Source organism: Crocodylus porosus, unplaced genomic scaffold (assembly GCF_001723895.1).
Source record: "Crocodylus porosus isolate Cpor-Errol unplaced genomic scaffold, CroPor_comp1, whole genome shotgun sequence".
NCBI lineage: Eukaryota > Metazoa > Chordata > Crocodylia > Crocodylidae > Crocodylus > Crocodylus porosus.
The window spans coordinates 20,818,953-20,834,524 of record NW_017728928.1 but is presented as its reverse complement, the minus strand read 5'-3'; the positions used below and the strand labels follow the sequence as shown (position 1 = coordinate 20,834,524).

At 45.3% G+C, this 15,572-nt stretch overlaps 1 protein-coding gene and 1 long non-coding RNA gene across 6 annotated transcripts in view; both read right to left on the bottom strand.

The window, feature by feature from the left end:
* Nucleotides 1-3,571, bottom strand: part of LOC109315181 — an 8,436-nt gene extending 4,865 nt beyond the window's left edge. The window contains exons 1-2 of the long non-coding RNA XR_002102455.1: nucleotides 3,476-3,571; nucleotides 69-71 (exon numbers count right to left, since the gene is read on the bottom strand). This is a non-coding gene — a long non-coding RNA (uncharacterized LOC109315181). The remainder of the gene's footprint in view (nucleotides 1-68; nucleotides 72-3,475) is intronic.
* Nucleotides 1-13,914, bottom strand: part of LOC109315180 (myosin-10-like) — a 26,885-nt gene extending 12,971 nt beyond the window's left edge. The window contains exons 1-3 of one of the 5 annotated variants that reach the window (XM_019542777.1): nucleotides 13,834-13,895; nucleotides 12,255-12,407; nucleotides 9,909-10,288 (exon numbers count right to left, since the gene is read on the bottom strand). In XM_019542777.1, coding sequence (XP_019398322.1) covers nucleotides 9,909-10,253 — 345 coding nt within the window. In that variant the 5' untranslated portion in view covers nucleotides 10,254-10,288; nucleotides 12,255-12,407; nucleotides 13,834-13,895. Of the gene's footprint in view, nucleotides 1-9,908; nucleotides 10,289-12,254; nucleotides 12,408-13,576; nucleotides 13,682-13,833 lie in introns of those variants that run through there. The other 4 variants (XM_019542774.1, XM_019542775.1, XM_019542773.1 and 1 more) reach the window with 4 other exon arrangements.
* Between the last annotated feature and the right edge of the window lie 1,658 nt (nucleotides 13,915-15,572).

Below are 15,572 nucleotides of genomic sequence, written 5' to 3'. Positions count from 1 at the left end.
GTGGCCTGTTATAAACTAGTCAGGGGGGATCAGCAAGCATTGGAGGAGTCACTGTTCCCCCTGAGCACCGCCTGGAGTGACCAGGAATAACGGTCACAAGCTGGCAGAGGGTAGGTTTAGGTTAGACATCAGGAGGCGCTACTTCACGGTCAGGGCGGCTAGGATCTGGAACTAAACTTCCAAGAGAAGTGGTGCAGGCTCCTACCCTTGGGGTTTTTAAGAGGAGGTTAGATGAACATCTTGCTGGGGTCGTTTGACCCCAGTGCTCTTTCCTGCCATGGCAGGGGGTCGGACGAGATGATCTGCTCAGGTCCCTTCTGACCCTAGAAACTATGAAATTCCCATAATTTTTTTTTTTTTTGTAACAAAAACTGACAATGCAGAATACTACCCCTGCTGCTCATCTATGTGGGCACCAAAGATACTGCCATGGGTGACCCTGAGCAGATCAAAAGTGATTACTGGGCTAAAGTGGTATTTTCCTGGGGCAGTAGTGGGTACATCCTGCAGATCAACACATGGCTGCACGGACGATTGTTGCCAGCAGGGATTTGGTTTCTTTGACCACGGGGTGTTGTTCCAAGAAGGACCGCTGGGAAGACAGAGGATCAGTCTGACAGAGCGAAGAACATCTTTACATGCAGGTTTGCTAACCTGGTGAGAAGGGCTTTAAAAACTAGATTCACCAAGGGATGGAGACCAAAGCCCTGAGATAAGTGGGGAAACAGACGACCTGGAGGAAGCACAAGTAGAAAGAGGCAACGGGGAGGCCTTCTTGTTTTTCCTGAGAAAGTAGGGCAATTAACTAGTTACCTCAGGTGTCTGTACATGAATGCACGCAGCCTAGAAAACAAGCGAGGACTGGAACTCCCTGCAGCCACAGAACTATGAAATGACTGGAATAACAGACTTGTGGGGATAGCTCACACGACTGGAAGACTGTCATGGATGGGTATAAACTGTTTACATAGAAGAATTATGATTGTTTAGAGCTCCAGTATGAAACTAGAGATAGGCCTGTTGAAAGTCTCTGGGTTAGGATGAGAGGGAAGAACAATAAGGGTGATTTTGAGATATGTGTGCGCTATAGACCACCAGACCAGAAGGAAGTGTAGAATGAGGCTTTCTTCAAAAACAGATTGAAGAAGTTTCCCCAATCAGAAGCCCTGGTTCTCATGAGGGACTCCAAATCACCCTAACATCTGCTGGGAGAACAATATAGCAGTGCAAACCCAATCCAAGAAGTTTTTGGAGAGTGCTGGGGACAACTTCATCATGCAAGTGTTGAGACCAACTCTTCCTGAACCGATGCTCACAACAGGGTGGGGAATGTAGCAGTACATGGCAAGTATGGCAGCAGCAACCACGAGAGAGACACAGAAGAGAGCAGCAGAGTAAGGACCCTAGACTTCAGAAAAGCAGAGAGACTCACTCAGAGAACCGATGGGAAGGATCCCCTGGGAAGCCAGTCTGGAGGGGTAAAGGAGTCCAGGAGAGCTGGTTGTACTTGAAAACTTTACTGAGGGTACAGGAATGAACCATCCTGATACACAGGAAGATTAGCAAGCATGGCAAAGGACCTGCTTGGTTTTGCAAGGAACTCTTCAGTGACCTAAAACACAAAAAGGAAGCTTACAAGAAGTGGAAGCTTGGACAAATGACTAGGGAGTATAAGAGTATTGTTCAATTGTTGAAGTGCAAATGGAGTTGAAGCTAGCAAGGGACATGAAGGGCAACAAGAAAGGTTTCTACAAGTATGTCAGCAATAAGAGAAAGATCAGGGAAAGCATGGGATCAGGAAAAGCCCCTTATTGAACTGGGGGAGGCAATCTAATGACAGATGATGCAGAAAAAGCTGAAGTACTCAATGCCTTTTTTATCTCAGTCTCACAGACAAAGTCAGCTCCCAGACTACAGCACCTAGCAACGGTCTGGGGAAGAGGTGAGCAGCTCTCAGTGGTGAAAGAAGAGGTTAGGGACAATACAGAAAAGCTGGATGCTTACAAGTTCATGGGGCTGGAAGTGATGCACTTGAGGGTAACGAGGGCGTTGGCTGATGTGATTACAGAGCTGCTGACCATTATCTTTGAAAACTCATGGAAGTCAGGGAAGGTCCTGGATGACTGAAAAAGGACAAATAACGCCCATCTTTAAGAAAGGGAAGAAGGTAGGATCCAGGGAACTACAGACGGGTCAGCCTCACCTTAGTCCCTGGAAAAGTCATGGAGCAGGTCCTCAAGGAAATCCATTTCTAAGCACTTGGAGAAGAAGGTGATTAGGAACAGTCAGCATGGATTCACCAAAGGCAAGTCAATGCCTGACCAACCCAACTGCCTTCTACAATGAGGAGACTGGCTCTGCAGATGCAGGGAGAGCAACAGATGTGCTCTACCTTGACTTTAGCAAGGTCTTTGATACAATCTCCCACAACATTCTTGCAAGCAAGCTAAGGACTTTGACTTTTTAACTACTTTATTCAGGGGTTCAGGGATACAAAAAGGGTGGCCGCTTACAAAGCAAAAAACAAACAAATTACTATCAAACCAAGAATACCATATCATTGCATTCAAATACATCACACCGTGACAGACACCCTCACTACATGCCACGTCATGCCTTATATGCTAGTTATGTGGTCGGAGTGCCGGCCACACGGCCATAACTATAAATAAATAATTTGTACCCTGCTCCATCCAATCATACACGTAACAAAAACCTTCAACTTCCCACACTAAAAGAAAGGAAAAAAGCAGCCTGGTGAGGGCCCAGGACACGGCACGAGCTAGAAGTCATAGTCTGACACCGAGCCAGCCCGGTCGCCCAGACCGGTCATGACATCAGAGTGCGTATTTAACACTGCCGTCCTCCATATGGCACAGCACTTCCTCAAGGGTCCAGCATGTCTCAAAGGCGGGCACCACCTGCAGTGCAGGTTGGATGAATGAACCATACGGTAGATGGAAAACTGGCTAAATTGTCAGGTTCAAAAGGGTGCAGGTCAATGGCTCTATGCCTAGCTGGCAGCCAGCATCAACTGGAATGTCCCAGGGTTGGTCCTTGGACCAGTTTTGTTCAATATTTCATCAACAACTTGGAAGATGGGATGAAGTGCACCCTCAGCAAATTTATGGATGACATCAAGCTGGGGGGAGTAGTAGATAAGTGGAGGGTAGGACTAGGATTCAGACAGACCTCGACAATTTGGAGGATTGGACCAAAAGAAATCTCATAAGGTTCAACAAACAACAAGTGCAGAGTCCTGCACTTAGGACAGAACAATCCCATGCACCAGTACAGGCTGGGGACTGATTGGCTCGGCAGCAGCTCTGCAGAAAAGGACCTGGGGGTTACAGCAGACAATAAGATGGATAAGTCATTGCGCCCTTGTTGCCAAGAAGGCGAACGACATACCGGGCTGCATTAGTCTGAGCACTGCCAGCAGATCAAGGGAAGTGATTATTCCCCTTTTTGACACTGGTGGGGCCACATCTGGAGTACTGTGTCCAGTTCTGGGCCTCCCACTAAAGAAAGGTTGTGGATGAATTGGAGAGTCAAGCACAGGACAATGAAAATGGTTCAGGTGCATGATTTATGGAGGCAGGTTGAGTGAGCTGAGCTTACTTAATCTGCAGAAGAGAAAACTGAGGGGGGGATTTAATAGCAGCTTTCAAATAACCAAAAGGGGGGATTTCCAGAGAGGATGGAGCTAGACTGTTCTCAGTGGTGGCAGATGACAGAACAAGAAGCAATAGTCTCAAGTTACAGCAAGAAAAGTTTAGGTTAGGTATTGGGTGGGGGAAAAAAAATCTTATTAAGAGGGTGGTAACACACTGGAACAGGTTACACAGAGAGGTTGTGGACTTTCCATCCTTGGGGGTTTTTAAGACCCAGCTAGACAAAGCCTTGGCAGGGATGATCCTGCTTTGGAGTAGGGGTTTGGACTAGGTGACCTCCTGAGGTCCCTTCCAACCCTAAACTTTCTATGATGCTATGATCTTATCCTTTAGTCCTCATTTTTATTCACAGATTGAAGAAGAAAACCAGCTTTCCTTTTTCCTTAATTAATGCATTGATTTTCTTAGCTATGAAAGGCACTAGTCACTGAAATGAAGAAAACAAATCTCTACACTTGCAAAAGTAGCTACTGCTATTGGTTCCAGGTGCTTAGCCAACAGCTTCCTTCAGTCCAGTTGGGTTTTTTTCCCCCTTTAAAAGTTTCAGTAGATATGTACTGGCTAGATTTAAGTAAAAATTGTATTCAAGCCATTTTTAATAAATTAACATTAAGTTCTAAATATTGACTGCCATAACATCAAGTGTGAAATATAACAACAGTTTCAATGCTCATTTTTTAAACCACTCATTTCTTCACCCGCTCCAGTACATACTACACAGGGGGTTCCACTCCAGTTTGCAAACACTGATATCTGCCTTGGATAAAAAACCTCCCATATTATTCAATGCAACTTGCTTCTATTCCAGTAACTTCTTTGGAAGATGAGGAGCTCTCTGTTAACCATCTAGAACATAGGAGGGCTCAAATTCACAATATTTTCTTCTATTAGCAACATTGTTTTCTCTTTCTTTTCCCCAGAAGGTTCAGCCTAGAAAGTTAGATCTTTAACTGCTTGCCACTGTTACGCCCACCACATACTAAGATGTGACCAGTTGTTTTGAGGAATTTTTCCCCTCTAGCATATCTGGACCCCAAAACGAAACAATATGGTATCTCCATGTACAAATCAGGTCTCATTTTACAGATCTGCTAAAATGTGTCCTTAATAAATTTTAAAGGTTTCTCTTCATATATCAAAAGTCTGTTTGTTTTTCTACAGACTGCATCAAATCAGTAGTCACAACATTCACAGGAAATCTTGAGTCTGGAGCTTTCAAACAAACACAACTACTTTGCCATGAAGGTATTATCTTTGTTGGTCCCTCTCTGATAATTATGGAGCAATCAGGACAATGCCCTGAAGAGATGTGCAGAGAAACTGATCGGTTTAAGAGCTCCAAGCAACTTCCACTTTAGTTTGAGCTTGAAAGCCAGATCCTAAAGTTTGGCTATATACCCCAAAAGAGTCTGGAGACTGAAGACACAGTAAATAAGCATCATCCCCAGCTTCTGTGCAGTAGTTACCAAAATGCTGTCTCTAAAAGCTTACACAGAGGTCCCAGAGTGCCACCACACAAACCAAAGCAGGTACAGGCATAATAAGGGCCCCTCTACACATGCAGGTAAAAGTGTAATATCTAATGTGCAAACCATACAACCATGCCTCCTGCCATGCTACACATGCATGGCAGGAGGCACAATTGTGGAATTGCAAATTAGATCCCACTCCACCTTACTGCCAGTGAAGGGAAAGCATGGCGCATAATCCCAGGCTCCCTCTCTGCACTGGCTGCTGTGGCTGTGAATGCCCTGGCTGATGGGGTTTGGCAGGGCTCGCTGCAGGGGCAGCATTCCCAACTGCCAGCCCTGCATCCAGTGTGGGCTGCAGGGCTCAAAGCATACAGGATGTTGGCCCTAGCCTTGTTTTATCATGCCATTAAAATTGGCTGAACATGTAGCTGCAACTTAAGATGCAGTTACCTGCTTAGTCGCACCTTAAATGTAAAGTGTAGAAGGGGCCTAAAAGTAACATTTGCTCTGAATCTCGAAAACCTGATGGTTCCTTTTTAAATGTTCCATAATTTGGGACCCTCAAGAAGTTTAAGATACTACAGCAAAGACAACCAAAGCAGTCAGAGTAAGACATTCACGGGAAAAAGCCAAAAAACCCCAACAAAAATAAAATAAAACAAAACCCTGCTGGACCAGGCAAACAGCAGGTGCTATAAACAGGTAAAGGAAAGGAGGGCAGGGTGGAACAGGGTCAGGGAGGGAAGGAAATACAGTGAACGCTACACAACAGAAAAAGAAAGACTCACCACTTTTTATGATAGAAAGCCAAGTTCTCCTAGTCCTGTACTTGGTGGGCAAGAAGCTGAAAAATTAGTTATCCTTTTAAATCAAGGAGGTACCCAAGATTTATTCAGAGGCCAGGAGGAATGTTCTCACTGCTGTGTGTGACAGTGCTGGAAGGACAGAAGATGATCCAAATCTTAGTCTAGTTATACTACAGCCTCTCCCCATCTGCATTATAGACTGTAACAATGCTACTCTTGAGGAGAGACAAAGTTAACACTGTCTCAGGATGTAGGTAAACATACATTTTGAGGCATTTCAGAAAGGGGAGGTGGAACTGCTGTTACTGTGGGGGACACAGTAGTTATGCTGTATCCTGCTGTAGCAATACAGATGAGCTAAACTGCCCTAATTTTGAACCTAGATAAAAGCAGGGTCTAAATCCTTGCTGTTATACTACCCTTGTTAACTTATATTCACATGATTCCATAATAATACATCTTGGACTGATGGTTTTGTTTTGTTTGTTTGTTAGCGTGATATAATTGTTAGCTCCATCTACACCTTCAAAAATGGGAGTTTGAGGCTATATATTAGTTTCAGCTACACACAACTGGCATTAAAACTTGCCAGACAAAGTTGCAGAGGTGGTATCAAACTCTCAAGGAAGACCACGAAACTATTTATTTGAAATTAAATATGGAATACTGCAGGAGCATCTGTAGTCCAAGCAAAAATTGTGGGGGGCGGGGAAGAGAAGGAGAAGGACTGAACAGATTGATAAAGAGAAAGCATCAAAACTATCTTCTAGAACAGCAATTCACAACTGAGGGTCCGCAAGCAAGTTTCAGGGGGTCTGCCAAAATAAACTGCATCTCCCACTGCCAGCCACATCAGTACAAGTGTGCCCTGCTCAACCATGAAATCCTTGTCAATTCTTACTGCAGCAGTGGCACCAACACCAAAGGCACCTATCAGGAGGCAGCGATAAGCGCGAGCGGGCAGATAGATGGGATCCCCGCCAGCACACCTGCCGCATGGTACACGTGCATGCACCTGGGCGCCTGTACCTCTGCCCTGGATACACGTATACCCAGTACAGAGGTGCATGCACTCAGAAGGTGGCTGGGTATCTCCACACCTGCCTGGCCCCAATTCATGGGTCTGGGCACACGCACCTCTGCAGGGAACATATGTACACCCATCTCCCCAGTGCACTCCTCTGGGCCAGGTACATGAGCACCTACCTCCCTGGTGCACGCATCTCTGCGCTGGGCACAAATGCATGCTCATCTCCTGAGTGCAAGCACCTGGACACCTGCGCTTCTGCACTGAGTACATGTACACCTGCCTGTCCCCAGTGTATGCATCTAAGCCAGTGGTTCCCAACCTTTTTCTGCTGCAACCCTAAATTAGTCACCAACAGGACCTCCTGACCCGGCATTGCAGGGGCTGCTGGGAGCGGAGTGTGGAAACAGCAGAAGAGCTGCCATTACCTTTCGTGTGTGGTAGCTCCATCCCATCCACCACTCCCAGGACGTGGGTGAGTGTGCGTGTGCGCCCTTCATGACCCTACTGAGGACCCCCTGTGACCCCGATTTGGGCTGTGCCTCAAGTTTGGGAACCAATGATCTAAGCACACATGCACCCATCTGCTCAATGCACACACCTGGGCTCACACCTCTGCACTGGATACACATGCATTTTTCCCCCATCAAATGCCATTTTTTGCACCTACTCTTTTTATAGTATGTACTGTGTTGTGTTTAACTGCATAACTATTAATTTAATATGGCTTTTAATCTTCTGGATATGCAGGAAAACTGTTGTTGTGGCACAGGTGAGCCATGGCGTGTTTTTGGAGCATGCTGGGGTTGGGGTGCAGCTGAGAAAGAAAGAGGTTGAGAACCCCTGTTCTAAGGATGGTTCAAATAAATAAAATAAAAGGGGGGGTAGGGGGAAATGAGCCTCAGTTATCAGTGACCATCTTTCCAAGATTTAACCACTGAGCTCAGATAAAGAATGCCTTAAAAAGTCACTCTGGCTGGCATTAGCCAGCTTTGATACCTCCCAGTGCCCCAGCAGTTTTTCTGCTTTTGTCTCGAACTATGATTTATGGATGAGGGCCAGACCTTTTGCTGGGGTGGGGGAGGGCAGGCAAAACAAACCAAGGAACTGAGATGCATCCACTCTCACACACAGTTACCTCCTCCCTCCTAGTAGAGCGATTATAGCCACTTCTGTACTTTTTTCAAAATTCAAACATTTCATACAACTGTACACAACCAGTTCATAAAAGACTATAATAAAAAAAATTGACCATGAGAGAATATTTTTTCTCCCTTCAAAGTTACTTCTTCCTAACCGTAAAACAGCTGTTGCTGCTCTCATTTGTCTTTACTATTTAATTTTAATACTTTGGTAACTGCTCATAGCTTTGACTAACCAAACTTGTGACCTCAACTCAATTCACTCTGGCTAAAAAAATAATACTATTCTTGGTAAGGGTAGCATCCATTAACACAACCCTCTTCAGTCAGATCTTTAGTTTACCTCATTAAACTACGGCATCATCTTGATCTCAAGCTCTCCTCTTTCCACACTGAAGGAAAACTTATTTTAGTAAGATGCTGTTGCAGTAGCAATGATGTGACTCAAGAAATCCTGATAGCACAGACCACTTTTAGAGACAGCATCAATAGTCAGACTAAAGAATGGAAACAAACAAGCACCTTTTTTGGAATTAGATGAGGCATAGGTACATCAGCTACATACAAGTTAAATGAAATCATATGTAAATACATGTACTCCTGTATGGAAGCGTTATTTTTAAATTCATCACACAATTACACAATGTTTCAAAACACAGTACCATTTATTTAAATAGAAAGTGACAGGTTCTCAATTTTATCCAGAGAAGCATTCATATCTATATTTGTTGTTCAAGTCCTCACACTACATCTACTTTGACATTTAAGGTCTTCATTGTAAGCACTGGCCCACAGTGCATATAGAAATTCCTTGCTCAGCATCCAGTTTGTTTAGTCATAAAAACAATGTGAAATATTTCAAAACCAAACAGGTTAGCTCTCCAGTAACGGGACGCAAGAATTGAAGAAGTCTGAGTCTGTTTGGAACTAGTGCCTACCAAAATGAGCCAAGCAAACAGATGTTACCATTTCTTTTTGGACAAGGAGTCTAGTTGTAGCTTGTAGATACTCTGACTTGGCAAACGACAATTCTAATTTGCCAAAGAGAACACATGCCAGTCTTACTATAGTCCTACAGACCTTCTTGTAACATTGACCCCATTGCTTTAATTTCAAAGAGGAGGCAATCACCCCTTGTGACTTAACTCCAAAGGAAGATAGTGATAAACTAGATGTTTCACTTTCTATTTCCAACACACTGAAAGAGAGAACTGTATCTTATCAGTTTATTTTAAGCAGTGAATACATTCTTTCCTGGCCTAGTAAGTTTATATTGGATTCCAAAAGAAACATTTAACATTCCTACCCCTACATTATTTAAAGATACCACAACATCTCATTACCATCTTTAACATGCAGCTAGTCAGACTAAAGCAAAACAGCTTGTTCATGCGTTGTATTAATAAATGGCAATTCATTTATGCTAGATTTTGAAAGCTTTCTAGTGAACTTGTGCTAGCTATTTGATACTGTTCACTGTGTCACTTAGAGTACTTCCTCAGACATACTTAACTAGGAACACACCTAAGACTTGTGCTTTAAAGATATAATACTGATGATATCTTGGTTATAGCATTTCAGTAGAAGAATTTATTCTGTGTGTTACAGTAGCCTTTACGACTATAAAACAGTATAACACAGATAGAGTCCATGGCCAACACAAACCAAAGGCGAGGACACTTCCTGCTTTCCACATTAAAAACAAACAAATGAAGCAGTTTGATGGATTTTGGCTAAATCAACACTATATCTATTTCTAAAAGGAGAACTTAATGACAAATACTTACATAGATGAGTCCAGAATAATATCGATCCTTCAAATTATGCAATACAGAGGCTTCATTTAAACAAGTTAATTCTGCCATGTCTTCCACTTTAGAGAATTTGGGGGGATTCATCTTTTGAATATCATCCTTATTGACCAATGCTTTCTTTCCATTCTCTGCAAGTTCAACCAGCACTTCATCACCTCTCTCCTCCTTGATGCTGGCTGCCTCAAAACCATGGCGCTCTGAAGGTATCCACACCAATTTTTTAGCAGTCCAGTCAGCCTGGGTGGCAGGGTTGTAGATTACAGCCCTGTCCACAAAGAGATACCTCTCTGGGTCTTCCTGTCCAGATCTCTGCGCCATTACAGAAGTAGAGGTGTCCACTAGCAGTCACCTTGTTGGACAGAGAAGAGATACATCAGTCATAAGGACAGAGGTGTAAGTTCTCATCAGCCATAAGTAAAACTTCAGCATACAATATTTCATAATGCATTTCACTGAACTTATAAAATAGTTAACCAATATTTTCTACTACTTTTTTTTTGGATATCTAAGTTACAGTACATTTATAAAAGAATCCTGAAGTTATTGAGTTTCATGTTGCCAAATAAGGAACACAGTATCATTTTAGTTTGTATACAGCAGTACTATTAAGTATTAACACATGGAATGGCCTTTGTTAAAATGAAAGAGAGACAGAAAGAACCATGGCTAGGAAGTCTGGCGCCCAGGACAAAGCCCACAGCAGCAGCCTACCCTCACCACGTGCACAAATCCAGGGGGCGCACATTTCCACCCCACTCCACTTGCCCAGGAGCGTACGCAGTGGCAGAAGCCACCTTCCCCCATTCCCCATGCCCCCCACCCCAACAAGGTGCTCATGGCTCCGTCACACACCTCGCCCCAACTTGGCATCACCTATTGGTACCCTTTTGCTTCGGTGCCCAGGGCAGTCATGCCGCTCGCCCCCTACTTGCTGAGTCCATATACTGTAAGCAGGGACCTCAACATGCCACAACCATAAAGCAAGAGTAGCTTTACAAAACAGTAACGTAAATATTTAGGTTATGTAAAGTTTAAAAGGAAACAGAGCCCGAGATCTACTACAAGGTGACCTACACCTAGTAAAAAACAAAACAAAACACAAAACCCCCAAAACCAAATACAAAAAGCCACCCCAAAACTATTTCTGGTTAAATAACTAGATAAAAACCACAAAGCAGTAGAGTAAGATAATTTTTTTAGTCTAGTTTTAGGAAAAGTTAGAGTATTTTCCTTCAGAGGTACTTATACATTGAGTTGTGGCAGGTTGTAACCACACTCTCCTTCCTTATATCCTCACCTTTCTACTATTTCAACTACAATAAGTATTAGCTTCTATTGTTCTGAAGTTTTTCCAAACTCTCCAACTATATAATTCAAAGTATTTTAGGTATAAAGATGTAAAGTAACTAAGAAATTGATTTCAGTTTTACTACAAGAACTGGAAGGGAGCTGAGAAAGAAGTCTCTTGATAAGCATTGTTGAACTTGTACCAATCTTGTCCCTTAGACTAAAACTGCGATTCTCAGCCAGGGTGCCATAGCACCACGGGGTGAACTGAGATCCTTTCAAGGGTCCTACAGGGTGCCACACATTAGCACTGTTAGGTGTGCCAACATCACTGACAAGATCAACCCAGAGTTTTCAAATAGGAATTCAGTGTTAAAACATTCTGACTTGTTGCGGTAAGAGTTCTTTGCAACAGAAGAATTACTTTCTGTAGTCAAAAGATGAAGTGAAAAGCAAGGGCTGACATTTTCAGAGGGGTGCCTCATGTCCAAAAATGTTGAGAACCATTGAACTAGAAGACAGAATCAGATTCAGAAAAAGACACTATCTCCATGCAACTGCCATTATATTAAAAGTTCTACAACTATACAATTTTAGCTTTAAGTGCCTAAGACCCAGAAGATCAAGCCAGATAATTTTTTTTAGAATAGGGAAAAGCAAAGAAAGAAAGAAAAAGAAATTGAAGTTCTTACTACACACCAAGTATTCAGGTCACTAAGTCTCTTGCTTTATTAATCAGAATTATTTTTATAGTAAATTTGAAACTATTCCAAACATTTAGAGCATTAGAATATCAAAGGATCAGCTAAGCTAACAAGTGGTTGAATAAAAGGTAGTGAAGGTCCAGTTTAGATATTACAGTACATTGGGAGATTAAATTCTTGCATACATCTACTCCCAAGTGAGCATACATACAGTTGTGTCCAGATCTACAGCCCGTCCACTTGATACAATGTTAAAGGAGGCTAGTGTAAAACAAGCATGAGGTCATTCAGTCAACTACAGAGCTGTGAAGCAAACAGCTTCATTTACTATATTCCAGTTAACTCTTGATCTGGTGATGCTTCTTTCAAATGGTGTGGAAGTTCATCAGTTTTGCATCAATAGACTTTTGTTAGTAGAGATGGAAAATGGGCTGCAGGAAGTGCCACAGATGCAGGAGTTCTAGCAGATTCTTTATCTCAGCTAGAAAGAGAGCTGTTATCCACACTGTACCCATCGCTTAGGTCAAGACAAGTTTAAAACATGAGCACCTTCCACCAGATTCCAAAAAACTACTCATCTCTTATATGATAGATCATGACTTCACTCTGTAGCATAAGGAGATCTGCAACATCCTAGTTTCTTTCCTCTGTAAGGCACTCACCATCAAGAAAAATTAAGTCTGCCTGGCAAGTTGCTTCCTATAAATTTATCACTTGTAATATCAGTTAGTCCCATTTCCCTCCAACCTTATGTTTACTCAAAACCATACCTCAGAAACAAATGAAGTTTATAATCAAAATTAATCCAGAATATATTCTTAAGGAGCAGGTTAACTAGTATCAGATTGATATGCATTTTAATATTAAGGGAACACAAATGGGGGGGAGCATTACATTTCCATTTCTGGCATCAACTCAAAGGTTGCTGGGCAGCTCTGGGTAAGCTCAGTTTGCCAAAAGAGGGACACCTCTACAAAAAACAAAATCAAGGGTGGTTTGCTTTACTGAGGGCTTTTCACTAGAGAGTGACATTTAAAAAAAATACACCTTACATTTTCACATGTAGAAATCCAGCCCCCAGAAAAACACTACAACAGTCCCACATATTTTACTAACAATTAACTGCACAAGAGGAGAGCAAGCAGCGCAGAGATGGGGAGTGGCAGCGCTCAATGCAGTCCCCGCGTTTTCAAGGGCAGGAATATCCAGAGACTCTATTCTTCGTTCTCCGCAGAAACACGATCACCCTTCAAACTGTTATCGTTCTCCCAAAGCATCCGAGTGCCAGCCAGCCATTTTCCAGCTCCAGCTCCTTCTCCGATTTAGGCTCAATAATAACACAACGACTTGGGAAGTGGGATTTGTAGGCCCCTCGCTTCCCTCCCCAAGCAAAGGACAAAAGACCGCGACTTGAACCGCGGCTTTCCCAGGGCAGACAAACCGCCTCCCTTCCCACCCCCCTGCCCGATGCCCGCGGCATTTGCCGGTCCAAACGCCGGCGGACGGCCGCCTCTCGCCCACGCCCCCCCGGCAAGAAGGACACGATCCTGGCGCGGGCGGACCCCTCCAGCCCCGCACACCGACCCTGCGCAGCACCCGCCCCAGGGACCCCGTGCCCGGGCTGCGGGGGGAGATGGGGAAAATGGCCACCTCGCATGATCGATCCCGAGGAGGTGGGCAGGGAGCGCGCGGATCTCCCCGGCGGCAGCAGCTCGCAGGCGAGAGGGAGGGAGGCTCCAGGAAGCGGCGGGGTCTTTGTCTGCCGAGACACCCCCCTCCCTCCCCGCACCCACCCAGCGGCGGGGAAGCGAAGGGGGAGGGGGCACGCCGCCCCGGCCATCGCCATCGCCCCCGCGCACAATGCAACCACCAGGACCCCGCCACACGCCCCCCCGACAGCCCCTCACCTGCGCGGCACCCCCAGAGCCGGCACCTCCCGCCCAGTCCCTCAGCGCACTCCCCGCTCCTCGGGGGTCTTCTAGCGCCACTCGGACACCCCCCTCCTCCTGCCGCCCCCACTGCTCCCGCCCACACGGGCCGCACCAACACCTCCATTGGCCAGGAGCCACGTCCATCCAGCCCCGCGCCAATGCTCATTGGTTCCCCCCAGAGCCCATCTCCAGCCAGGCCATAGCAACCTCGCCAAGCTACCATTCTAGCACCTCCCCCTCCTTTGCCCCGCCCCACAGCTCCCATTGGGTGTTCGTATCCGCCTATCAATTTAAACCTCCTCTCTCAATGGTGGGTGGTTGACGCCCGTCATGGGTGGCGGTTGGCGGCAGTAGAACCCGCCTTAGTGCTGGCAGAGGGGCGGCGGCCGTACGTGGGCGGTGCTAGGGCGATGCGCGGGCCGGCGCCCGGCCTCTGCCCCTGGCTTCTCCCTGCTTGTGAGGGAGCTGCACAGGAAAGACGTCTATCCCTGGGGAGATAAGGAATGAGGAGCAAGGGCTTATGTAGGGCCAGCACCAGTGGCTGAGACATTAAACAAGCTGGGACATTAAGCAAGATATTATTAAACAAGGCGAGTCGGTGGGAGAGTCATTAGAAAAGCCTTACATGCAGCCTGCCCCTTGTAGCAGCAAAACGCGTGCAGTGACATGTGATCTACCCGTGTCCACCGTGAGGGACCCACCCTGGGCCGTGCCCCCTCGTAGTGCTCTCTCTGTCCTTGTGAACTTGCATTCCAGTGTTTCCCAACCTTTTCCAGCCTGAGGCCCATGTGCACTAATAAAACGTTTTCTGCAGCACATCTGTGAAGGTATTCCCCATCCTCATACTTGGGAGCTTGTACCTTATTTGTTGCTGCAGTAAAATTCGGCGGCACAGCTGTTCAGGGGCTCACCAACGGCAGGTCTCTCGCAGCCAACGCGTGCTGGAGTCTAACGTGACTCTCCATGACGCAGCTTAACCATGAGTGAGAGGCGGCTGGAGAACTATCTTCTCGTTATTCCCACATTCCCATGGCACATCAAGGAGCTCACACCGGTTGAAAAGCACTGCTGTATTCAAATCCCATCCTTTTCATACCAACCACTACCACTTAGGGTTTGAATAGATAGATATGCATTGGGCCCCATCCTGCCTCTCTCCTGGATGCAAGCTCCTTGGGCTTGCATGCGAATTCTGATCTACAGAGCTGCATGTAGGGGTGTCCGTGGACTACACAAAGTCTTGAAATAGCTCCCTGCATGAAAGTGTAGCACCCGGTCCCTGTGCTCCTTCCTGTGTAGATGCTTCAGGGATGTCCTCAAGGCCAGCTTAAAAAAAAAAAAGATTGATGTTAACTTGTGGGACACTATCATCTAGGACCGCCTCAAATGGAGAAAGAGTCTGCTGCTGGCATCTCAGTACTTTGAAGCCTCACAACAGGAGATGGAAAAGTGGGAGCAGCAGAAACAGCATGTTGCAGATGAAATCAAGAATCCAGTGCCACCCTCCCTGCACAGAAACACATTTCTAAGCTACAGCAGAGTCTGTCGATCCCAGATAGGCCTCATCAGCCGTATTCAGACACACATAAGACAATCATAGAAGACAATTATCTTCGACTGCGAGGGATTACTGCAGAAGAACTATGTAAAATGCACTTTACTCCTGAAAGGGTATGCATCCTATGCCTTCCTGCCCTTCCACCCCATGCACAAAA